The 26,758-nt window shown below is 44.3% G+C and overlaps 1 protein-coding gene across 2 annotated transcripts in view; it reads left to right on the top strand.

The window, feature by feature from the left end:
* ARRDC1 (arrestin domain containing 1) overlaps window positions 1-26,758 on the top strand; it is a 499,552-nt gene that overhangs the window by 357,108 nt on the left and 115,686 nt on the right. For both annotated transcript variants that reach the window (XM_069241475.1, XM_069241474.1), the window contains one exon: window positions 15,451-15,633. In XM_069241475.1, the coding sequence (XP_069097576.1) occupies window positions 15,451-15,633 (183 nt within the window). The remainder of the gene's footprint in view (window positions 1-15,450; window positions 15,634-26,758) is intronic.

Raw genomic sequence — 26,758 nt, forward strand, 5'->3', positions numbered from 1 at the left:
GAAGCACACTTCTCCCGTAGGGGGAAGGTATTTTAATTTTCTCCGTGAGTGGGAGTTAGTCACATCGGACTCGTGGGTGCTGAATATTGTGAGGAAAGGTTATGCCCTTCCTTTTTAGGGAGTTTCCCCTCTCATCCCTCCCCATCACTCGTTTTGCATGGAAGATCATCTCCTGTTGCTTCAGCAGGAGGTGCAAGTCCTTTTGTTAAAGGGTGCAGTGGAGTTGGTTCCAGAGTAAGAAAGGGGTCAGGGATGCTATTCAAGATATTTTGTCGACTGCTCCAACGATGGATGCGACTTATCCGTGACTCTCACTGAAGGAATCGAAGCCTTTATAACAGACGTTGACGAGACGGTGGAGATGTGAGCTGTGGAAACCGTTGTCACTGTCGTCGACGGTTGTGTCATCGTCTACTTGAATTTAAGAGAAACCTTTCTAGAAGTGGAAGGCTCTAATGAAGGAGAACGGTGACGGGACTCCTTTTTGTAATGAGGAGAGGATGGCTCAGATGAAATTGAGCTTTGGATGGTCTTGGCAACCTCCTTATGGTGCGTTTTCTGGTGTTTTCTGGATTTCTCAGGATGCCCCAGGTCTGCAGATCTGGACCTTTTATGAGGTCTTTCTGAATCACTCTCCTCACCAGAAGTACAGGATTCAGCCTGTAACCAGGTCAACAGTTTTCCTTCTCTATCTCTAAGGGTCTTCGCAGAGAAGATGCGGTATATCTTACAATCTTTTACCTGATGTACAGGATGTAAGCAATATAAACAGTCCTTATGTGGATCATCCACATGCAGCCTCTTCTTGCCACAGGTTTTACAAGGGCGGAAAAGGCCTTTTCTGGAAGAATCAGACAAGAATCGCTCCTGGACAATTGATCAAAGCCAAGTCTCCAGAGCTTGTGTTGCATCACTTGCCGATGACAACTCAGTTGTTGTTCAGTCTGGGTTTTACGATAAACGTACCCAAGTCTCACCTGGGGCCCTCTCAGCGCCTCCTGTTCATAGGAGCAGTACTGGATACAACATTGAATCGGGCCTACCCCCTCATCGGATTCAGGACATCCAGGCGTTGATTCCAGTGTTTCAAAATAGAGTGGTTGTTCCAGTCCTCAATGTCCTATGCCTGCTCAGTCTGTTCGCTTCTTGCATTCTGTTGGTCACTCATGCACGTTGGCACATGAGGGCTCTCCAATGGTGCCACTGCAAGCAGTGGTTTCAACACAAAGGGGATCTTGAGGAGTCGATAACTATCTCCAGAGACGCTGCAGCGGATCTTCGATGGTGGACTGTGGACAGCAACCTTTCTCAAGGAAGGCCGTTCTCACTGCCGTCTCTGGTGGCCATGGTCATGATGGATGCTTCCACTCTAGCTCATCTGGGGGACCTGGAGATCAAGGGTCGTTGGTCTCCTGTGGAACAGACTTTTCATTTCAATCTGTTGGAATTGTGGACGATAAGTCTGGCTCTCAAGGCCTTCCTCCCGTCACTTTGCGGTTAGTCAGTTCAGGTCCTGACGGACACTACTACCGCAATGTGGTATATAAACAAACAGGGAGGAGTGGGGTCGTACCTACTCTGCAGAGAAGCTCTGAAACTCTGGTCCCAGCTTCGGGACCATCGGATTTGCTTGGTAGCGAATCATCTGGCCAGAGTGCTCAACGTACGTGCGGACACTGTCAGCATTTTTTGGCCGATCACAAGTGGCGTCTCCATCCGGATCTGGACTTGTTCATCTTTCAGATGTGGGGTTTTCCAGGGATAGATCTGTTTGCCACTCCGGAGAACACGCACTGCCCGTCATTCTGCAGCCTCCAGTATCTGATGGAAGGAGCTTTGGGGGGATGCGTTTCAGATCTCTTGGTGCAACCATTTGCTTTACGCATTTCCCCCCCCCCCCCCCCCCAAAACCCTTGATTCCTCCAGTTCTGAGGAAGATTCGCCATGATCGGGCTCAGGTCATTTTAATAGCCCCGGATTGGCCAAGAAGGGTGTGGTACACAGACCTCCTCCAACTATTGCTGTGCTTTCCGCTCCGTCTCCCTCTACGGGCAGACCTCCTCTCGCAGTCGCAGGGGCAGGTTCTACACCCCTACCTCCAGAGCCTGCACCTTCATGCCTGGAGATGGAACGGGGCAACCTGAGTTCTTTCTCTCTCTCCCACCAGAGGTAGTGGATGTTATTCTATCGGCCAGGCGACACTCCACTAAGACCGTTTATGCCGGCAGGTGGGCGAAATTCGTGGTTTGGTGTGGAGAGAAGCAAATTGATGCTTTGAGGGCCCATCTATCCGATGTTCTATTGCTTTAGCTTTAGCACAGAAGGGTTGTGCAGTTCTCTTCCAGGGGATCCTCATCAATAGTCAGAAACATTGAATATTCCCGCCCTTGTGCGGGGACCCCGGAGCATGTATAAAATACACACATATAAAGTATGAAATATGCACGAAACAATATATATATAGCATTTTTAGTAGACATATCTTTCATACTAAATTCATATATACATGTGTAAAACAGCAATGCAGACTATAATCATAAACAAGCTAAAATGCTTTATTTCCATGGAGTTTTTTAAAAAAAAATTTAAACATTATAAAATTACAAAAGAGAATAAATATCTACCCAAGCCCCCAAAACTGGGCTTAGGGAAATAAGCAGCAGCAATATCTAGAGAAAAAAGAGAAAAAACGACATTGAAAAACAATGGAGCATTCTTAGCCAATAGGCTGCATGCAGGTTAACACAGGAGAACCATAAAAACTTTGGCACCGTGCCTTTAAGACCCTGAGCACCTCCAGTATCCCACCATGCCTCAGGGGTGAAGGAAAGGTGACAGTTGGTTCACAGTTAGGTCAGTTCTTTTTTCCGGCTTCTTCTGAGAGGATCCTGGAGCATTGAGCTCTCTGTTTTTCTGAGTTTTTCTCAGAAAAATCCTTTAAAACAGCGTTTTTTCCTGTTTCACTCGACAGATAACATCTTTGTCTGAGTTTGGCAGTTTTTTCCTGACAGAAAAATGCCTTCACTTTTTGTCAAATGCCCTTCTTGTGGGAAGAAGAAAGCCCAGTCAGACCCACACTCTTTGTATTGTGTGCCTGCCTCAGAGTCACTGCCCTGACACTTGCAAGCATTGCAAGAATATGTCAAAGAGGACTCTGAAAGACAGAGAGAAGATCAGGCTACATGGGCTTCATGAGAGGCAAAAGACATCGTCCTCTTCACTTCCCAGGCAACCAGCAGGCCAATCTCAGGAGAGAATGGCCAGGTCGACATCAACAGGTAGGAAAGTACCTGTTTGTTCCCCATCGATGTCGTCGCTGCCACCGTCTCACCGGCATAGATCGCCGTCGACGGCGACCCGCCCGACGTCGAAAGATGCGGCGTTGAGGGAACATGGTCATCGCAGGGGCATATCTCCGTCGACGGCAGCCCGCCGATCGACTTCGAGCCATCACCGGCACGCCAGTTCGGCGCCGAAGACTTCACGCCCCTTGACGTCAAGAGACACAACGTCGAAATCGCCACGACGGCATGAGCGACATCCGCCGTCGGCCACTCACCGCTCCACGTCGAGGCACACGACGGCGAGCAGGTCAAGGTCCAGAGATTGCCGCTCGACGTCGAGGCACTCAACGTTGAGGCATTCAACGTCGAGACCGGACCAACCAGTGTGCCCTTCGACGTCGGCACAGCAGTCGACGTCGACACAGGTTTTACCTGTCTCGCAGGGAGTACAGTATCGTCCTCCAGCAGATAAAGCACCATCTCCAGTGGTCTCCATACGGAGCGAGTCATCTCATTCGAGAGCGGCATCATCGGGGCATGTTTCTCCCATCAACTTATCACCTAGATGGTTAGAGAGCCTGAATAAACCAGCGGCCTCCCCGGATTCACAATACTCTTGAATGTACTCTCCTACTGCCTCTCTCCCGAGAACACCATCGCCGACAGCGCGGGCAGGACGGGCTCGTTCTGCTCCTCGTCAACCAACCGCAAGGCCTGGGCGCTCTGTTACAGCCTCTTGCAGCAGGTCTCGTTCCCAACGGAGATCCAGGTCACGATCACGACACAGAAGATCACCCTCTTGGTCGTCGTCAGGATCATCTGTTGGGCGTTACTCCCCCACCCTAACAGATTCTCCACCTGCTAGGATCTCACCGGTGGATGACATTACCACTTTTAACGAAGTGCTGTTAAGGGGAGCGCAGAAATTGAGTATAGAGGTTCCGGAGCCAACTACCTCCTCGTCAGTCATCTTTGAGACTCTGCAGCACAGATCAGTGTCGAAAAAGCTACTACCACTAGTGCCTGGCTTATTGCAGCCAACCATGGACACTTTTCTGACCCCAGCCACACTCAAGTCTGCCCCGGCTAGGATTTTAAAAAAATACAAGGCTCCGAACAGGATCCTTTATTCCTACGAAAGGATCCGCCACCGGATTCTGTTATATTGGCCGCAGCCCGAAAAACCCACTCGGTGGCATCATCCTCCACGGTCCCCCCGGATAAAAAGAGCAGGCATCTAGACTCTCTGGAGAGAAAGATGTGCGGTACGGCGGCATCTGCAATGAAAGTCTACAGCGCTTCTGCACTCCTGGGCAGGTATGACCGTTCTCTGTGGGACTCCCTCCACAGATTCACAGAAAAATTGCCCAGAGAAGACAGACAGGACTTTCAAGAAATCCTGCAAGAAGGATGCCTGGTATCCAACCAGGTCATCAGCGCGGCGGCGGATGGGGCGGACTTAGCTGCGCATGGAATCTGTGCTAGAAGGTCTTCCTGGCTGAGACTGACTGGTTTAAAGCAGGAAGCACAGCAGCGCATCCTAAACCTCCCATTCAGCGGGAACTCGCTGTTCGGTACCCATGCAGATGAAGAGATGGCCCACATGAAGACAGAGGTGGACACCATGAGGGCAGTAGGCCTGGAGAGAAAGAAAGATTTCAGGCGGAGGTACAGGCCTTATGACAGGCGCCCGTTCCAGCAGAGGGTTCAAACCCCTCACTTGTCCCAAAGGCCACAACGGCAAGGACACCCCCTTTTTCAGGCTCGTAAGCCCACAAGGGAGCGAGGGTCAAGTAGACCTCAACAGTCCACACCGAAAGCGCCGGCCAAACAATGAGATCTCGCTTCCCTCGACACTGTACACCACTCCGGTGGGGGGGGAAGTATCACGGGTTATCTTCACGAGTGGCACTCGATCACAAAAGACAAATGGGTGCTCAACATTGTCGAAAATGGCTACTCTCTTCTTTTCAGACAGCCTCCACCACACTTGCCACCAGCCAGCTGCATTCCATCTCATCTCAGCCTGCTGCGCAAAGAGGCTCTCGCCCTCTTACAAAAGAAAGCAATAGAAAAGGTTCCACCTGCGCACAGAGGAAAGGGGATTTACTCCCGTTATTTTCTGGTGGCGAAAAAGGGCCGAGAGGGTGTTTTCAGACCAATTCTGGACTTACGGCTGCTGAACAAGTACATAAGAAAACAGAAGTTCAGGATGCTAGCCCTTCACCAGATTTTCCCGCAACTACATCAGGGAGACTGGATGTGCTCCATCGACCTGCAGGATGCATATTTTCACATCCCAATAGCTCCCAAGCATCGGAAATTCTTGCGTTTCCAAATAGCTTCACAGCACTATCAGTTCAGAGTCCTACCATTCGGCCTGAAATCTGCCCCCGCGTCTTCTCGAAATGTGTGGCAGTGGTAGCGGCACATCTTCGAAAACAAAAGATCTTCGTCTACCCATACCTAGACGACTGGTTACTGAAGGCTTCCTCTCCGGATCAGGCGAGAAGCCATCGGGACATTGTGCTCAGGGTTTTCGAGTCTCTAGGTCTTCAAATCAACTACCAAAAGTCAACCTTGATTCCAACACAGAACCTTCACTACCTGGGAGCTATACTAAACACAGAGCTCCAAAGAGTGTATCCTTCGGAGGAACGACTTTTATATCGATACACAGGAAGTGTCAGGACCTGTTAAAAGCCGACGCACCTACTGCCCGTCAGGTGACATCGCTACTGGGCTCCATGGCTTCATGCATTTTCATTGTCCCAAATGCCAGGCTGCACATGAGGCCCCTTCAAGAAGCATTGGAGAGCAACTGGAGCCAAAGGACAACTGGGAGGACAGAGTGCGGCTACCGACAGCGGCACTTCAGTCATTGCAATGGTGGATGCACAGACCTCACCTGTCAGTAGGTTCTCCGTTTCACCAGGTAGTTCCATCCGACACTCTGGTAACGGATGCGTCTCTTCAGGGATGGGGGGGCTCATCTGGGTCCCCTCCAAGCTCAGGGCCTGTGGTCCGACAAGGAAAGGAACTACCATATCAATCTGCTGGAACTCAGAGCGGTCCATCTGGCTCTCAAGTCTTTCTCTCCATTGGTTCAGGGGAAATCTCTCCTAATACAAACGGACAATACAACCACAATGTATTATTTGAACAGACAGGGGGGAACGAGATCCCTACCCCTATCTCGAGAGTCCCAAACGATATGGCATTGGCTCCTGGCCAGGGGAATGTCAATTACAGCGGTTCACCTGCCAGGTCAGCAAAACGTGGAAGCAGATTTCCTGAGCAGACACCTAGAGGATGCACACAATTGGGTCCTACACGGCGAAGTCGTCGAGGACATCTTCGCTCAATGGGGTCGACCTCAATTGGATCTCTTCGCAGACGAAGTAAACAAGAAATGCCCAGACTTCGCATCCAGGTTCTACCGTCCGGGATCTCGAGGGAATGCCCTGTTGATCGACTGGTCAGGGATATTTCTCTACGCCTTTCCACCGATTCCCCTCATACCGGCTGTGATCAACAAACTTTACAAATCCAGAACCAGAATGATTCTCATAGCGCCACAATGGCCCTGTCAATTCTGGTACACAGATCTCCTCAACCTTTCGGAAAAACCTCACAGGAGGCTGCCGTGCAGACCGGATCTTCTGAGCAGGATGGAGGGCAGGATTCTACATCCCAACCTACCCTCTCTGAGCTTGACAGCATGGCTCCTGAATTCCTGCAGTATGGACACCTAGGGCTCTCGCAGGAGTGTATGAACATCTTGAAAGAGTCCAAACGGCCTTCCACGCGGCGTTCTTGTGCTTTTAAGTGGAAGAGATTCTACATATGGTGCTGTCAACAAGGGCACAATCCCATACGGGCTCAGGAGGATGTCATACTGTCTTATTTACTTCATCTGGCAAAGTCCAGTCTGCAGGTATCATCTATTAAGGTACATTTGTCTGCCATTACAGCCTATCGTAAGTCACCTTCTCAGGAATCCTTCTTTACGAAACCAGTAGTCAAGGATTTCTTAGAAGGTTTGAAGAAAGTTTTTCCTCCCATTCGGAGACCCTCTCCTCCATGGGAACTGAACATAGTACTGTCAAAACTTATGGGCCCTCCTTTCGAACCTATACACAAGGCCTCTTTACAACACCTTACGTGGAAGACTGCTTTTTTGGTAGCCATTACTTCCGCGAGGAGGGTCAGTGAGATTCAGGCTTTGTCTTCCAAAGAACCGTACACAGTTTTTCACGACAGTAGAGTGGTTCTGCGAACTCACCCATCTTTCCTTCCGAAGGTGGTGTCAGAATTCCATATCAATCAAACTATATCTTTACCGACTTTCTTTCCCAATCCGGAGACTCCGGCGGAGAAAGCATTGCACTCCTTAGACTTGAAAAAAGTGCTAAAATTTTATTTGGATAAGACAAAATCGATTAGACATTCCAACCACTTGTTTGTAAATTATGGTCATTTGAGGACAGGAGAGGCAGCGTCTAAACGAACGATATCAAGATGGATAGTTTCTTGTATTGTTAATACTTACCAGCTGGCTAATAAACAATTACTAGCTAGGCCTAAAGCGCATTCCACAAGGGGAAAAGCGGCTACTGCTGCCCTCCTTAACAATGTCCCAATCTCTGAGATTTGTAAGGCTGCTACATGGAAGTCTTTACATGCTTTTACTAGACATTACTGTTTAGACTCCGATGCAAGAGCAGACGCCCAGGTTGGGCAGGCCTCTTTGAGAAATTTATTTGCATAATACGTATCTATTCCTGCACTTCTATTAGACAGTCCGCAGAGTTTAGGGATGGGCTTGCTAATCTATTCAATGTTTATGACTATTGATGAGGATCCCCTGGAAGAGAAGGATTAGTTACTTACCTGTAAATCCTAGTTCTCTTCCAGGGGTATCCTCATCAAAGTCATAAACAACCCACCCTCCTCCCCGGACGCACGTCTCCTAGAAGTGCAGGACAGACTGTCTTTCGAATCAGTTTCACAGATTGTCACAGTAAAAAAGTACTGACCTAACTGTGAACCAACTGTCACCTTTCCTTCACCCCTGAGGCATGGTGGGATACTGGAGGTGCTCAGGGTCTTAAAGGCACAGTGCCAAAGTTTTTATGGTTCTCCTGTGTTAACCTGCATGCAGCCTATTGGCTAAGAATGCTCCATTGTTTTTCAATGTCGTTTTTTCTCTTTTTTCTCTAGATATTGCTGCTGCTTATGTCCCTAAGCCCAGTTGTGGGGGCTTGGGTAGATATTTATTCTCTTTTGTAATTTTATAATGTTTAAAAAAATAAAAATAAAAACTCCATGGAAATAAAGCATTTTAGCTTGTTTATGATTATAGTCTGCATTGCTGTTTTACACATGTATATATGAATTTAGTATGAAAGATATGTCTACTAAAAATGCTATATATATATTTTTTTTTGTGCATATTTCATACTTTATATGTGTGTATTTTATACATGCTCCGGGGTCCCCGCACAAGGGCGGGAATATTCAATGTTTATGACTTTGATGAGGATACCCCTGGAAGAGAACTAGGATTTACAGGTAAGTAACTAATCCTTCCTACTGTCAAGAGCTATTTGGCGGCACTGTCAGCCTTTCTTTGTCTGCCGCATCATCCCTCCTTGTTTAAATCGCCTATTGTTATTAGGTTTTTAAAAGGTTTAACTAATAGGTTTCCTCCCACTCCTTTTCATATGCCTCAGTGGGATCTGAATCTCGTTCTAACTTTTTTAATAAGGTTTCTAGTTCTTGAGATGTTTTTTCTGATAGCTATTACCTCGGCTAGGCGTGTGGGTGAGCTTCAGGCTCTTTCTGTTAAACCCCTCCTTTACCTTATTCTTTCCTGATAAAGTGGTGCTGAAAACCAGGGAGGCTTTCCTACCAAAAGTTGTCACTCCTTTTTATATGGCGCAGGCCATTACCCTTCCATCTTTCTACTGTCCTCCTCACCCCTCGAAGGAGGAAGAGAGGCGCCACCGTTTGGACCCCAAAAGAGCATTCAGTTTTTATATTGAAAGGACGAAAGACTTTGTCTGAAGGACCAGCCGTTCGTGGGGTATATTGGACAGAGGAAGGGTAGAGCGGTCAATAAAAGAACGATCTCCAGGTGGGTCTTTCTCTGTATCAAGGTTTGCTACTAGTTGGCATAGAAGGTTCCCCCTGATGGTATTAGAGCCCATTCCATCAGGGCTAAGTCTGCCACTTCGGCCCAGGCGAGGGTGGTTCTGGTGGTGGATATTTGCAAGGCAGCAACTTGGGCATCCCTCCACACCTTCGCAAGGCATTACTGCTTGGACTCCGAAGTTAGGAGGGACGGCCATTTTGCACTATCTGTATTGCAGGATTTCTTGGTGTAACCAGTCAGGCACCCACCTCCGAGTGCAGTACTGCTTTGGGACTCTATTCATAAGGTGAGGAATCCACAGGTAGTTGTATCCATCAGAAGAACAAGTTACTTACCTTCGGAAACACTTTTTCTGGTGGATACACTAGCTACCTGTGGATTCCTCACAATCCCTCCCGCCTCTCCGTTGCCTGTCTGGTTACACTAAGATGTTTGTTTTACAGGTGTATATAGGTTTTGGTAATTATGTGTATATACAAATGATGGTTTTGATTCATTGTGGTTTTATGAATTATATGTATTCATTGGAGCTATTGTGAGGTCGGTTTTCACCTGTAAACAAATGGGTGAAACGGACTTCAGCACGCCGGCAAGGACCTCTTATTGGCACGGTGATGTCAGACGGAGTCGCATGGACCTGTGCAATTGTGACGTCCTCGTTGACGTGGAGAGCTGGGAAGAAGATTTTCCGTTGGATGCTGGCCCATGGGAGAATTCATAAGGTGAGGAATCCACAGGTAGCTAATGTATCCACCAGAAAAAGCGTTACCAAAGGTAAGTAACTTGCTCTTCTGGAAGAATCAGACATTTTCTGAAGAAAATCTGGTCTTGAGAGGGAAAAACTGAGCAGAGCTCAGGGAGACTCCCTTCACACGACGTGCGGTAGAAAATCCGAGGGAATGAGCATCTCTGGGGAATATTCTAGAGGGTGCTAGAGCCTGATTGGTCATGAGTCAAGTTTGGTTCTTTTTTACAAAAGGACATAAATAGGCTATATGTGTGATTTTGCTAGCATTATAGCCTATGGAAATTTTTTATTCACTGCTTTTTTCATGTACCACGTCAACGAGGGGGATGATTCAAGCATTTGATTTTATGAAAGATACTAATACTGGATAACTGTAGTTACAGGTAAGTAACTTGTTTTCTTTCTTTTCTCTCCCTCCAGAAGTGATGGATGTTATCTTATCAGCCAGGCGACTGTCTATACTAACAGATGGGCGAACTTTGTTACTTGGTGTGGAGAGAAGCAAATTGATCCCTTAAAGGCCCATTTGTCTGATGTTTTGCTTTTTGCCCTTGCCTTGGCACAGAAGGGATGGGCAGTTGCTACTGTGAAAGAGGTATTTATTGACACTGTCTGCCTTTCTGTGCCTTCCTGATCAGCCTTCCTTATTTAAGTCCCCTATAGTTATTAGGTTCTTGAAAGGCCTGACTAACAAGTTTACTCCCACTCTGTTTCTCATGCTTCAGTGGGATTTGAATTTGGTTCTTACTTTTTTAATGGTTCACTGTTTGAGCCTATGTATTCTTGACCGTTTTTTCCTCACAGCTATCATGTCTGCTGGGTGTGTGTATGAGCTCCAGGCTCTTAGTGTGAAACCTCCTTTTACATATTTTCATGCTGACAAGGTAGTGCTGAAAACCAGGGCGGCTTTCCCTTTCATATGGGGCAATCTATAACCCTCTCGTCCTTTTACCCTCCTCCCCATCCTTCAAAGGAGAAAAGACTTAATCGCCTAGATCCAAGAAGGGCTCTGAGTTTTTACATTGAAAGGACAAGAGACTTTTGTATTGATGATCAACCCTTCGTTGGATATGTGGGCAAGATGAAGGGTAAGGCCGTAAACAAGAGAACCCTTTCCAGGTGGGTCATTCTTTGCATAAAGATTTGTTATTCACTGGTAAAGAAGGTTCCTCCTGAAGGTATTAGGGCCCATTCCACCAGGGCTAAGTCTGCCACTTCGGCCTTGGCTAGAGGTGTCACTGTTGCTGAAATTGTAAGGCTGCAACTTGGGCTTCCGTCCACACTTTTGTGAAGCATTGTTGCTTAGACTCTGAAGTTAGGAGGGACGGCCATTTTGTCCGTTCTGTTTGCAGGATTTCTTGGTATGACCGGTCAGGCACGCACCTCAGAGTGCGGGACTGCTTTGGGATTCTATTCATAAGGTGAGGAATCCACAGGTAGTTGTAACCATCAGAAAAACAAGTTATTTACTTTCGGTAATGCTTTTTCTGGTGGATACAATAGCTACCTGGGGATTCCTCACAGTCCCACCCTCCTCCCCGTTGCCTGTCTGGTCATACAAAGACTTATTTTCCTATAAATGTATATACGTTTTTGGTGTTTTTTTAATATAAACAAATATTGTGATTCATATTTGTATTTGAATTGGTATATATATATATATATATATTGTTCTTGTGAAGTTGGTATTCACCTGTTTGCCTCAAAGGCACATAAAAAATGGTGAAACTGACATCAGCACGCCGGCGAGGGGTTCTTATTGCCACAATGACATCAGACGGAGTCGCGTGCGGAGCTGTGCAATTGTGACGTCCTCGTCGACGTGAAGAGCTAGGAAGAAAATTTTCATTAAAAATGCTGGCGCATTGGGAGAATTCATAAGGTGAGGAATCCACAGGTAGCTACTGCATCCACCAAGAAAAGCGTTACTGAAAGTAAGTAACTTGTTCATCATGCTGAAAGCAGTACAGATCCTGGGCACCCTAAACAAGAAAGCATCATTCCTAAGTCACCTCTGCAGTGAAAACCATGTGTGGGGCTGCACAACAGAGTTATGTAAGACATCTTTGAAGAGTGGGGAACGCCATCTCTATTCATCTTTGCATCATCTTAAAACAAAATATGCAGAGACTTCGCTTCCAATGCTCCGGAGCCAGAGTTAGTGGATAAGTTGGTCAAGGACGTTACCAGATGCTTTTTTTTCCAATCCCACTCATTCCAGTTGTGCTGTTGAAACCATACAGTTCTCAATCATTGATGGATTATAATCAATCACAGTGGTATCCAGCTTTGCTTCAAATGTTCATCAAACTGCTTATAAGTCTGCTATATAGACTGAACCTAATGAGGCTACAAGTGTGAATTCAGCATCTAAAATCATTATCCCTGATTTTGATAGCATGGCTCTTGACGCTTGGCAGGGTGGACATTTGAACTAAGCACCAGCATGTTGGAAATTCTGAAAGAGTATCTACTATGTTACGTTTCCAAAGCAATGCCCATGGCCCAGTTTGCAAAGAGGACGTCATCATCCCATACCTAAAAAGATTCCAAATTAAGTGTCCTGTTTCAGGATTGCTGTATGTTTTTGGGATGGAAGGCCTAAGAACATTGCAAAATCCCACCTCTGGCCAGTGCAGAAGATTCTCTCAGTAGGAACCATCCTGGGCACTGTAGGGTTGAAAGGTTTCAGACCTCTTCAATGAGTCTTGGGATATTCAGGATATGATCCTAATGCTTCGGACTCTGCCTTTTGTACTCATTCCGTCAGTTTTGAAGCTTATTGGTTTCCTGACCTAGTGTATCCTTTTAGCACCCTATTGCTGTTAGCACATGTGGGCTATGCAGTGGAACCTCCTCCTTCAAAGGACTATGCACTAGTGGTGCCACTCGGACTACATCGTCATGTCAGAGGAGGTAGTCCAGGACCTTCAATGATGATTGAAGGATTCTAGTGTGAATTGCAGCAGGCCACTCTTTCGTACCCATCCAGAGTTCAGTGTTTACAGATGCATCAGTCTAGGCTTGGCAGGCCACCTTGATGAAGAGATCAGAGTTTCAGGTCCCTCCTCAAGCAGAAGCGCCACATCTGTATTGAGTTGTGTGCTGTCAACTGGCCCTTTCAGAAAGGGCTATATCAAGCAGGTTAAATGGCAACACAACTGTTGTGTGATATTGTAACAAACAGGATGATGTGTGGTATCATACTGTGCCAGGTGCCCTGAGGTTTTAGTCCTGTCTGTTGTCTTTGGGGAGTTTCCTTGTCTGTCAATCATCAGCAAGGGTACCAAAATGCTGGTGCTAATGAGCTCATCACAAGCATTTGAGCAGACCCAGAGCTGATTCTGCATGCAGAAGTATTTCAAGACTTATTTGCCCACTGCAGTATATCTTGGGGAGATCTTAACACTACAGCCGAAAATGCTATTTGTTTTTTTTAACCTTTTTGCTCTGTAGAGTGTCTGCCTCAAGATTCCCTGGGGGCATGTTCTGCCTTCCAGGATCTCCAGTTTCCCTTATGCATTCCTACCTTTGCTGCTGCTTCCTTGTGTATTCAAGATGGTCAGGAGGGCAGATGCCCAGCTAATCCTGAGATCCTCTGATCAGGCTTAAAGGGTCTGGTGTCCTGACCTTGTGAGTCCCAGTGTTGGCCCCACGCCCAGTCTACCTCTGTGGGAGGACCTATGTTTTTTACAGCAGGGCAGAGGTCTGCCTCCCTACCTCCACAGTCTACATGTCCATGCATGGAGATTAAGTGGATTTGATTTATTTGTAAAGATGGTGAATGTGACCTGGCTGCTTGCCACCAGTCCACTAAATAAATGCTTTCTGGCTGCTGGGCAAAGTTTGTGGCTTGGTTCAAGGACAGTCTAGTCAATCCACTGCAGGCAAACCTATCAGTACTTCTTTTTGTCCTGTATTTGGCTCAGCAAAGCCTTGCCGTTTGCAACATTAATAGTTGTATGTTTTCCTTCTTGGTCTTTCTACATTTGCTTGACTAGCCCTCTATTTAAGTCCCCAGTTTTGATCCATTTTTTTTTTTTTTTTTTTTTAAAGTCTTACATGTTTCCTCCTGTGCTTTGCTAGGGGTGATACTTTGCTGTATATCTGCTAGGTGGGTACATTGGTAGCATTCCACAGTTTGTCCAGGCACTGTTGCCTTAACTTAGGTCCACGGGAAGGGCCCTTTTGATTGAAGAGTCGTACAGGATTTTCTGGTGTGAGGTGCACTTCTCAGACCCTTCTTAGGGTGGTACTGCATGATAAATTAAGGCATCTGTGCATAGAAATTTCCTTCAGAACAACAGTTGCGTACCTCTGGTACCACTCTATCTAGTGGAGAGTACCTAACCTCGGATTCCTCACAACCCACCCTCCACCCTGTTCTGTGAAGTACACTTATAGGTTCGAATAGGGCTCCGTGTTCGGTTCTTTTCACAGTGCTCATTCCACTTCTCATACTCTGCTTTTCTGGGTGTGGAATGCTATGTTGTAAACTGGTGTCAGCGTGCAAGAGTGGCACCTGTATACTGCTTCACAGGGTCACTTTAGGAGGTGGGACGAGGCTGCAGCAAAGTTGATGGTGCCACCTATGGTGCATGAAAGCACTTGGTGGAAAAGGATCAAAAGGTGAGAAATCAGCTGTTTGGGAGAGTATCCAACCGAAAGAGCATTTCCAAAAGCAAGAAACGTGTTCTTTTATTCACTGCTTATGACCTTTAATGAAGATCCTATGATGGAATAGGAAACCTTGCATATCTGTAATACTACACTCCTTCATCAAAGTAAGAAACATCTCTCCCAGCTCTACAATAGAAACAGCAAAAGAGGAAGATGTTAGTCCTTTCTCTGGGAAACCATTTAAACAGACTGGTACTGCTCGGGATTCTGTAATTGTTGAGCAGCCTGCTGTCTTAAATTTGTGTTGTCCAATTTCTTTCTGGTACATTTTCTCCATTTCCTGCAAGTTTAAAAAATGTTAAATTAAAGGGTGGTAGTATCTCTTACTTTAAGCTTCATAGTAAAAAAAAAAAAAAAATGGTGTTGCCTTCTGGTAAGAATATGCTCAAAGGTATTTTTGTTGAAGAGATGGCTTTGATAAACTTTACACTTTAGACAGCAACATTCTGTTTGTGAATTTCATAAACATCCATGACTTAAACTTATGATTACAGGTAAATATTTTTTCTTTAAGAAGCCAAGTTATTCTTGCTCCAACTCCTAATGTGCTGTGACTTAAAGGGGTTGTATTTTTTTCACAGCAACCAAACACAGCTTCAATTTCAAAAAAGTTTAGCTACAAGCTGTTGAAGACCGGGACTTTGACACTTGGTGTGTCTTCTGACCTCAAAGGATATGTTGTGGGTCAGGTTATAAAGCTGCAGACGGATATTGAGAACAAATCTGGGAAGGACACTGGCTCAGTCGTGATCAGCCTGATACAGGTAGGAGTATTAGTTTAAATGGTCTATGATTGCTAGTTGTGGGTGGCAACAGCTGACTTCGTGTGTGGTGACTGCAGTGTATGCCGTGTCATGAACTGGTTTGAAAATGATGACTGACTTTTTTTGGCCATCTGTTACATTCTAAATACCTTTGCAAGACTGACTGTACGCTAACCCCTTCGGATGCCTGCGATATGATGGTGACCATTTTATCAGGAGTTATCCACAGTTTATAAACAGTGTGAAAGGATATTGCTGTCTCGGAATATTGTACTTTAGAACAAGCTGTACAGACATTCTAAAACATACACATGTAACTCTTAAGGAACTTAAATATTAGCAGCAGGTGAGAAATTGAAAGTACATTCTTTTTCACTTTGATTTCTGTTATGCTCCTTCCCTGCTTATTAGGTTCCCAGTATGTGTACTTTGGAATAAGTATTTTCTCGGTTATCTCCTTAGATTAATTTTTTTATTCAGTTAGAGATTTACGTAGCCCTTATCATGTTTATCAAGTATACGTTGTGTGTCCAAGCCCTCCAGTTGCCTGGGATGAGCCCCAAAAAGTGTAGCCCACGAGAAAAAAGTTTGGCAACTCCCATGGAATGCTATCTGTTGCTATTCCTAGTAGTTTGCTTTAGGATCTGGACTACAGGATGGAACTGTTCCATGATCTACCTACGACCAAAAGTGTTTGTTTTACTTAAAAGAACTGCGGCTGTCTGCCATTCCATTTGCTTTCAGCAATGCGTTAATGAACGAAGCCTTTGTCTCGCTATTCTTATTTTTCTTGAACTAAATGGACTTGTTTCCGCCAAATTTTACTTAAATACTTATTTTTTTTATTTATACATTAATTGAACTTTGGCACAGACTTATTGAACGTAGTGTGTTAGAAAATAAAGCATTTTGGGGTTATACTCAATCAGTTAAACACTTTCATTTTTATCACTAGATATTTTATAGATTTGCATTGTTGTTCACCTCTTCACTGAAACCGATGAGCTGGACTCGTTGTCAGCACTGCCCAGATTGTGCTAAACATAATTCATCTTCCCACATACCTCGCCGGTGTCATCAATGTGAAACTGAAAGCAGTTGCAGCTGTTCGCCTAAAGCGGATTTCACTGACGGAAGTGCTTGTGGGAACAGTTCGCCTCTCAAATATTTATCAGATTTAGTGAGGTACTGTTCGCCCGTGGAAACTGAGGAAAATTTAGTTTTCAAGGCCTAGTTTTGATGTGTGCTGGAAACTGTAAGAAAATGTACAGGGATCCTTATAAGCCACAACCCCCTAGACTACTGGATATCTAGTTTCAGAAAGTCTGGGGTTGCCAGGTTTCCCTGGGCACCGGCTGACCACGAAAAACACAATTTAGGGGTTAGCCACCATCCCAAAATTGGACCCTGTAAAATTCTTACCCTTTACATTGCCATGTTTTGGAGCCTTTCCAGCCACAGGCCATCGGCCCACCAACACATCTGGTCTGTTTCTATTAATTGAAGTATGTGAAGGCTGGGTGGTTGGACACTTTTTATTGCGTACTGAATTTCACTATATTTATTAGTTCCTGTTCAGTGGCCACCCAAAATACCTTTTTTTTATTTTTTTTTATTTTTTAACTTCATGTCACCTGGTGGGTAATCTCAAAACCCTGATGGGTACAAATGGCCTGTATCTCTAAATTCAGATTGTTGGGTACTTTTGAAAAACTTCATAGTCTTCTTTCATCCCTGATTTTTATTCATTAGATTGTTTATTATCAAATATTGCATGCTCAGTACACAAAAGTCATTGTAGTCCATGGCTTGTTTGTTCGCTGTTTGTATCTCTGTTTGTTTGGCAAACAACAAACACTTTACGTCTTTGCCGCCAGAAGAGTCTGGCAGACATTATAGTTGACAATAGTGTTTTTCCATAAATGCTCAATATTGTTATAAAAATAGATGACTTCCAAGTCTGCATCACTACTGGACTGCAAAAAAAAGACTATAAATAAATAAAATAAGAAAAAGCAGATCCAAGACACAGACCAAAATATTAAATCTGAAAGGATGATGCTCAGCAGATTAGCTAAACAACTTTTTAATTGAGGAAGATAAATGCATTCTCAGTGCTACCTGGAAATGCCACAATGTCAGCAATTTTCCAAACAGACAGTGGTGATGATACAACATTCATCACATTATTACAGATCGAGGCATAGAACTAATACTTAGGACCTCGAAAACCTTAATCTAAACCTAAAATAAGAACTCTAAGCTCCAGATTTCATTTCTTTGACTTATACTCTTGAAACTTACCATTGCTGATATGTTCTTACTAAAATTTTCCTTTTGTAATTCGATCTTGATATTACCTAAAACGAATACGTCAAACAACAAAAAGCACGTGATAACTTTGTCTGAAAAAAAGAAAGTCGAAATATTCCCTCGCTGCAGAAATTAGGACCAAAGAAGAGTATTGGGACCATTCCCAGTTCAAGTAGTTGATAAATAAGTAAGTAGATACGTAAATCCTTCGTGAATCTCGCTAAAAGTTAGTGGATCAGCCCAAGGTCTATTTCTATTAGCTAAAGAAACAAACAGAAGCAAATTCCTTTGAGGCACTGTTCCATACACGATGGAAAGAAAACTAAGCAGACCTGACAAAGTATAATCAAGCTGGATATGTTCTACAGGAATAGCAAATCGGAACGTGTCCTTTCTAACATCCGCGCAACTAATGTTGCCACATTAAGTCTTCGTCATAGCACTCTATCTAAAGCATACAGGTGAAAGACGTTTACCTATAAACTTGCATCTATTTGTAGAAAAAAATAACCCATACTAAAGTATGTGCTCAAGTATGTGTCTAAAATATATAGTCTTAAATTGCCTTACCTAGGCCTGGTGCTATTTATGTTTACATGCTTGTATGCATGTTTATATGTTAATTTTCTTCTTATTCCAGCTGGGGAGAAATTCACTTAACTCTGGACCTATGGTTAAGACTCAATATGTTGTTGCGCACTCGAATTTCTCCCATCTTGTGTTTTACTGCATTTTTAACACACCTCATGATCCAGCCACTGCCTTTATCTCAACAATGCTGCAGCATAAGGTTGTATATCTAAATGCAGAAAATATGAAAAAAGAATTTTTTCCATAATGCTTTCTTTTTCATGTTAAATCATAATGTAGCAACAAACAGTCGGGGATTGTTGAGTGACACATGATAATTTAGACATGGCCTAACTCTGTTGTTACATTATAACCTTATAGAATCGGTTGCAGCCATGATTACATTATGAAACTCTCCATTTGATTCCACTTAAGACCCCACATCTTTCCACACTTCTGTGGGCATCCTGTAGCTTTGTAGAATCTCTTCAGCAATACCACTGTAGTTCATATCTGTGATACATATTTACACGGATAAGAAAGATCACTTCTTTCCCAAACATTGGATTTCATAAAAAATGCCCAAATGCACTTACCGGTCATGCTGGACTCTTTGTTCTTACGACCAACTAAAAGTAGAATTAAAAACGGTGGCTTCCAAACAGGTATATTAAAATGAAGTTGAAAAAAACCTCATTGAAAGGCCAGAGCAAAGAACTGTGAGGCAAAAAGACGATGAAGTATTCTTCAGTTTTGGAGAACCGTCAAAATAAATCTGAGATTACCCATATCCGAGTGAAGAAAGCAGGATCGATTCCACCAAACTTGGAAACAGGCTTGCTGCACACTAGAGTTTGGTGCAGTTATTCTAGTTATCTAGGATTTGTATCAATAAAGCTTCCAAAAAACCCTTAATAAAAACAGTGCAAGATTCGAAAAAGGGTAGGTAAGCTATAATAAAAAGTGCAAGAGGCAGTGCCGTCTGGTGACTTTGTAAAGCATTGTAGGTCGCACCATAACATAGTGATGCAAATATAGGACTATATTAAACATCTAATCCATTATGTATTTGCATGTTTATTTTGGGGCACCTAGTTTAAAAAAACGTTTTTCCTCAAAATGCCTATAAAATGAGCACTGATTGAAATTTAAAAGGTTTGTTTTGTTTACCTTTAGTGAACAATTTCTAAATAAATAAAACCGTGTTGAGGGTGACCAAACTTATGCTAATTCTGTGGATGCAGCGTTTACTGCAGGATTATGCATTTGTCACAAACCATATGGATGTATAAGGTTCTGAGTCTGCAAGGGTCCGCAGACAGCTCATAAAAGCAGCAGGGGTTGGCTGCTGCCAGCAGATTGGGTGCGCAGCCTGTTCAAAGGCTAGATCCTGGGGCAAACAACTGTTATGTACCGATGTTGACTGCAGGAGCTGCCCCTGTGGCCAGCTGCTTTGGTTGTACATAGTTTCATAGAATTTGTATGTAGTATATGATAAAAAATTTAAAAAAAAACTGAAAATAACCAAGGGTAAAATGAAGTTCTGGTTAGCTTTTTTTTTATCACTCTTCAGTGTATGTTTAAAAAAAAAAAACTGAAATTCCCTCAAAAACTACAGTTGAAGTTAGTTACTGCTATCAATTAAAACAGAAAACCAATGAAATTTGCAAGTTGTGGTTAGCTGAGTAGTCTATACCTTGCACGGTAGCCATGCAAACCATAAAGCCCACACCAAAGGCAAAGATTATAACCTCACCATATTTATACCGATATGGTACCAACTTCTAAAAGCACAACATAATTGACACATTGCTAAACCAATAAACAAAACTACATTCATAGTCCTCTCTTTCAGTGTAATATGTAATCTCACCTGAAAGATTATTTACAATATTTGTAAGTGCATCCGTGTAATTGAGGGTGAAGTCGTGATCATATTTGCTCACTGTGAGAAAACCTGACATTGGTTTAGAGGAAGCAGTGGTGGCCATGTGAATGCTGAATTTTGATTATAGTTATAACGTCTGTATGTGTATTAGTATGGCATTCATGATATTAAGAAATTCTGAAAGCTTACAACACTCACTATCTGTACAAACTTCTTATGTCTGGCCTGAAGTCTGCTCCAAGGGCTTTTTCCAGGCTCATGACGATTGTCCCTGCACATCTCTGAGGAAAAAATCCTTATGTCCTTTGTTGGATAACTGGCTCAGTAAAAGCATTGACATTTCAAGAGACTACACCATTTTATGTAAGTGTCTCCATCTCCATTTCCAATAACTAGATCCCAGTTCTATCCATTGATTTTTGGTTCTATCCGTCCATTATCTAGGAGCAGAACTAGGTACTCAGGTGGAAAGAGTGTATCCTTCAGAATTAATACTGACTTCCATGTACGTCAACAGCTGTAGTCTTCTACAGGTATTGTCAGAAAGCCAGTCAGATTTCACCTCATCTGGAGTCAGCAGCATCCTGCATCTTCCTAATTACTCGTTCCAGGCTGCACTGTTGACACTGCTCGCGAGGAGCACAAAGCACTGTCCCATCCTGCACCGCAGCCCCGGTCCACCGAAGCCAGCACCATCGACTCCAGTGTCATCACCAGGCATCCCTGCCTGCACCATGGCCTGTGGACAGCGGTCTTGGGGGTCACGAAGCACTGTCCTGCCCTGCACCTCTGGCTTGGGCCTACCGACAACAGCGCTTCCGCAATGATGACTCCGCTGCCTGCACCATGACCTGTGGACACCGCACGTTGCACCGCCTCACTTCACACCGCAGCCCTGGTCTCGCTGGATGCCGTCACCGAGCCGCTGCCTGCACTGTGACCTCTGGGCACCCCACGTCTCATCGCCCCGCTTCGCATCGCAGCCCGACGCCGTCCATGCCAGCGCTGCTGACTTCATTAGCCCGTAGTTTGATCTGCAACGCGTGTGACTTCAAGGGCCCGACGACTCCTGAACAGACTCTGGAACCAACACCACGACATCAGTGACGCCGCTCTCCTGAGCTCACCGTGAGGATTACGACACCCGACACATCCAAGGTACTGTTTGCGGGTCTTCCCGACACCGTAGCTGGCCCGCCATGCCGCGGCTGGCCTGAGCTGTTGGTTTTGTTGATCACGATGCCGTGATAGCCCCAGGTGGTGCTATTGACTTCAAGGAACTGTATTTCTGAGTAAATCTTGGTTCAGTCCCCTTTAGTGCAGTTCTTCAGGTGCAGGCCAGGGGTTCAGCAGGGAAGTCCTTCTCCAGTATCTTCTTCCAGCAGGGATCTGAATTGTGGGGCAGCTCTGCCATACTTATCCTTGCTCCTGGGATGGGAAACATGGGGGTTGCTCCTGCCCAATAGGGTGCAGACCGCAATCCTCTGGGGTGACCACTTCCTGTGAAGTGTGGCAAAAATCAATCCCAGAAAGCAACATTCTCTAAAACTCCAAGGTGGAGAAAATTACTCCTTGGAGGTTAGATCTGGCTGAGTCCACCCACTGATGTGGTTAAGTCTCCCTAACACACCTTTTCCAGCCCCTCTCCTAATCAAATCATTGGGGCTCCCATCGGTCTGGGGGGAGCAGGAAATGGAGGAGGTCCAGTTTCTATCCCACATGGCTTTTCCTCCTTTGAAAACCAGTTTGGATACTCTTTCCCCATCCTACTCTGCCATCTGCTGCACCAGATGCTTCATTGGTCTCAGCCCAGGCCACTTCACATCTCATTAAGGTAGCTTGATCAGGCTGCCAGAGGCTGACCGATCAGGAAAGGGCACTACAGGGCTGAATTTGGGAACTTTTAGAAAGAGTTATAAATCTTTCTCTGTGCAAGTTATAATTAATTCAACCTTGGCAATTTGTTGGATGTCTTATAACATTTAATCTGATACCAAATTTGACATATGTAGCTCCTCTCTGTCCAAAATAAGACTTTATTATTTTATTTATTTATTATTTAAGTGTTAACCTATGCAGCCTATTAACTACAGTGGGGAGACATACATTTTGTAGTTTTTCCCTCAACAAGGCTTATAAAACATATTTTTCTAAAGTCCCTGCTTATTTACACTGCAACCAATCCTTGGGGCACCCACGGCAGACCTTAGGGGTGATTTATATGCAAAATAGGATCGTTTGAGACTCTGGAAGTACTCTAAATTCCTAAGTAAAATTTGGGGTTAATTTTAACTTAAAAACCCCAGCAAGGCAGGCCTGCCTTTACAATGAGACTGGACACCACAGCAGTGCACCTTCACTAACTATACTGGGTCCCTAAACCTACATGCCTTACCAAGTGCTAGAGATTTACAGATAGGCTGTCATAGGCCTAATTTGCATGTATCATTTTAAAGAGAGGACTCTTCCCTGGGACTGGCTAGCAGTGCCAAGGGAACAGTCGGAAAACACCATTATCCGCTAAAAATGGGGGCACAAATTGAGAGTGCTTTGCAGTCAGGCCAGTTTTCCCAGAGTGTGCCACACAGCCTGACTTTACTCAGTAAAGACTGACCTCTCTGACAGATAATAAATGAGAGGTCCCAAACATAAGCATGCCTAAAAATATGGATGTCAAATTACAGCATGTTGTGAGAATTACTAATGGACTGGTGCCAAATCTTAGCATTCTCGAGCAGTGGACCTTCTTTAGATTTGCATGCTTAAATTATTCTCTGTCTTTGAGCAGTGTCCTTGTCCGATCTTCAAACAGGCGCAATACTTAAGGCCTAAAAGGACTAACCTAGTGCCATGTTAGTATGTAATTGGCCTCGGAATGAAACACCCGTGTACATTCTCCAACAGAAAACATTACGAGTTTTTATACTGCTAATTACCCCACAAGTTGCAACAGTCATGACATCTTTGATAACGTCATTGATAATGTCACTAACAAATGCAGAAAAATTATTGATCAGTTAACTGTGCACGGCGAGGGCGCGAGTTATAGTTCCTTTTTGTATATAACTTACTATAACAGGTGAATTTCTATGCTTGGTACGTTTAAAATGTAAGCCTAACCATAACGCCCCTGTAACCTTAGTTTTTTTTAAGTGAATATATATATATAACCTATGAACGAGGTAAAAACACAAGGCATTATTACAATAACTTTTCTTTTAAAATCTATTCTATGAATACAATGCATACAAAAGACACCTGCACATAGGAAGCCTTCTCCAAAATCTTTATTTAAAAGTAAAAAGGAAAGATAATATGTGGCATTGTGGACCAGTAGCCTGCATTAAAAGAGTAAACATAGAAAAAATGGCCACTGTGCCATTAACAACCTCACAGCACCCCCTGTCTCACATCATGCCCCACAGGTGACAGGTCCGTTCATTTTCCTGGATCCTTCAGCCTGGATCCTGCACTGAGCTCTTCCTTTTTTACTAAAAAGTCAATAAAAATGAATTACATTTGGTGTAATCCGGTTTCTTTTCACAGTTGCTATTAGTTACTGTACTGGCAAATTATTTTTGGACAGGAACATTTTTTTAAAACCTGTCAAAAATGCTTTCACTGTTCGCAAAGTGCCCAGCCTGTGGCAAGAAAAAGGCTCAGACTGATCCCTATTCAGTCCACATTGTTTGCCTACCAGATTCTTACTGTCCTGATTCTTGTCCCCATTGCCAGATCTTATCTAAGCGCACTCTGAGGGATAGAGAGAAGATCAGGCTTCATGGCCTTATAAAGAGAGTAAAATCTACGAGAGGCCTTGGGGAATGTACCACTTCCTCCAGTAGCTCTCCTCTCATTCAAAGCAGCATCAGAGAGGAAGATCCAGTGAAAAATGCCTTAATTGAAAACTCCGGTCGAGGGGAAGAATGTCAAAGAAAATATTAGTTTGCTTGGTGTCAAAGACATTGTTAAAAGGAGACATGGGCCATCCCTCAACGTCGGCACGTACCCGATGCGCGTCGTCAAAGAATTCATCTCTGGTGACACATCTGTCGACGTCGGTCATTTCATTGACATCAAGACACACCGTACTACTTTACCGTGACACCTGTCGACCTCAAGGCACCAGACTCCATCCAGATGTCATACAGACATGACATTGAAGCAAACATTAGCACATTCAGCTTTCCCATCATTTGTGGTTAGAACTCTGTCAGCCTCAATGTTGAGAGACGTGCAGGGCGTCGAAGAAAAGGTCAACGTCTCTAGAAAAGACTGTACATGTGTCAAAGGTATCTTCTCATTCTCAGACACCTGCAAAGTGACTGTCTCACTCACCAATACATCTGTCACCAGGATATAGAGAATTTGAGGAAAAGGCCAATACCTACATCATCCTAGTCTGAATATTCCCAGGTATATTAGCCTTCTAGACCCCATACACCATCTCTAAAACAAAAACAAAAAAAAACTCCTTCACCTCGTTTCTCTCCTCATCTTGCCTCTGCAACAAAAACAAGACATCTTAAGGGACCAAGATTTCAAAGGTCTGCCAGTCAAACAAGGCATCATCCTAGATCATGAAGTAGTGGTCGCCATCACACCAGGCGGCCATCTAGGACAATTTACAGAAGGCCTCGATCTCGCACCAGGCATGGGTGTACACCATCTTGGTCTACTACATCAAGGTCTTAGATACATAATTATTCTCCGACACTTTCAGATACACCTCATACACGTATGTCACCTGTGGATGATCTCATCACCGTCAATGATGTCCTGATCAGAAGTGCCACAAAACTAATACCTAATTCTAGATATTCAAACGCTCTCTGCCTCCTCCTCTGTAATTTTTTTTTTTTTTTTTTTTTTTTTTTTAGGCCAGTAATGCATTTATTCTTTACTCCAGCAGCCTTAGTATCAGCACCATCTCAGATACTTAAAAAAAATACAAATGCCCCAAACAATATCCCTTATTCCTTGGATCTGACTCTCCTCTGGATTCGGTCATAGTCCCTGCTACAAGGAAGTCACACATACTGCTTCTGCATCTTCTTCCTTAACTCCACCAGGTAATCCAAGTAAACACCTGGATGCAATACAAAAGAAAATGTGTGGTACCTCTGCATCCTTCATGAAGGTTGCAAGTTCATTGGCACTCCTGGGATGCTATGACAGATCTCTTTGGGACTCCCTCTCAGAATTTACAGAAGAGTTGCCAAAGGAAGATCGACCAGATTTTCTGGAGGTATTTAATGAAGGGGGTCTTGTGGTTAAACAAATCTTAAGCGTGGATGCTTCTGACTTGGCTGCACATGAATATGCCCGTGACATATGTGCAAGGAGATCCTCGTGGCCAGGCCTTGCTGGACTGAAACCGGAAACACAACATGGCATTCTTAACCTTCTATTTTCTGGCACTTCTCTGTTTGGTACACACTCAGATGAAGAAATGTCCAAAATGAAAACAGAGGTGGACACTCTCAAAGCGGTGGGCTTTGAGAAAATGAAAGAATACCCAAGATGCTACAGACCCTACGATATGAGGTAGTGCCAGCAGAGGGTTCAAACCCTTCACTTGTAACAGCAGCACCAGTCGCAGTCAAGGTCTCATTACCATCCTTGTAGACCATCAAGAGGTAGAGGGGTACAGCAACAACAACCCGCAGCACCAGAAAAGTCTACCACAAACCAGTGAAGATATTCTTCCCCCTTCGCCGTTCCTCTACTCCGTTGCTGGGTTGGGGGGGTATAAGCAACTACACAGCAGAATGACACAACATCAGAAAAGGCAAGTGGGTTTTGAATATTGTGCAGAATGGCTACTCTATACGCTTCAAGTCCCCTCCTCCAGCTATGCCTCCTGCAAGAACATCTCCGTACCAATTGTCTCTTCTAGAATCGGAATTTATTCCCATTATTCTCTGGTGAAAAAAACTCCTGAAGCAGGAGTTCAGGCCCATCCTAAACCTAAGAGTGCCGAACAAGTACATATGGCAAGAAAAGTTTTAGATGCTGGTTTCACACCAGATATATCCGCAACTGCAGCAAGGGGACTGGATGTGTGCTATCTGTCTGCGGGATGCATAGTTCCATATCCTGATATCCACCAGGAATCGCACATTTTTCTGTTTTACTGTGGGATCTCACCATTACCAATACAAAGTTGTACCATTTGGACTCAAATCTGCAGCAAGAACGTTTTCAGAGGGCATGGCTGTCATTGCAGCCTTTCTAAGGAGACACAAGATATTCATTTATCCATACCTCGATGGTTGATAAAAAAGCTCCTCTGTCCCAAACAAGGAAGCATTTCCAGTTTTGTGTGCAGACCCGCAACTCTTGGTCTTCACA

This window comes from Pleurodeles waltl, chromosome 6 (genome assembly GCF_031143425.1).
Source record: "Pleurodeles waltl isolate 20211129_DDA chromosome 6, aPleWal1.hap1.20221129, whole genome shotgun sequence".
Lineage (NCBI taxonomy): Eukaryota > Metazoa > Chordata > Amphibia > Caudata > Salamandridae > Pleurodeles > Pleurodeles waltl.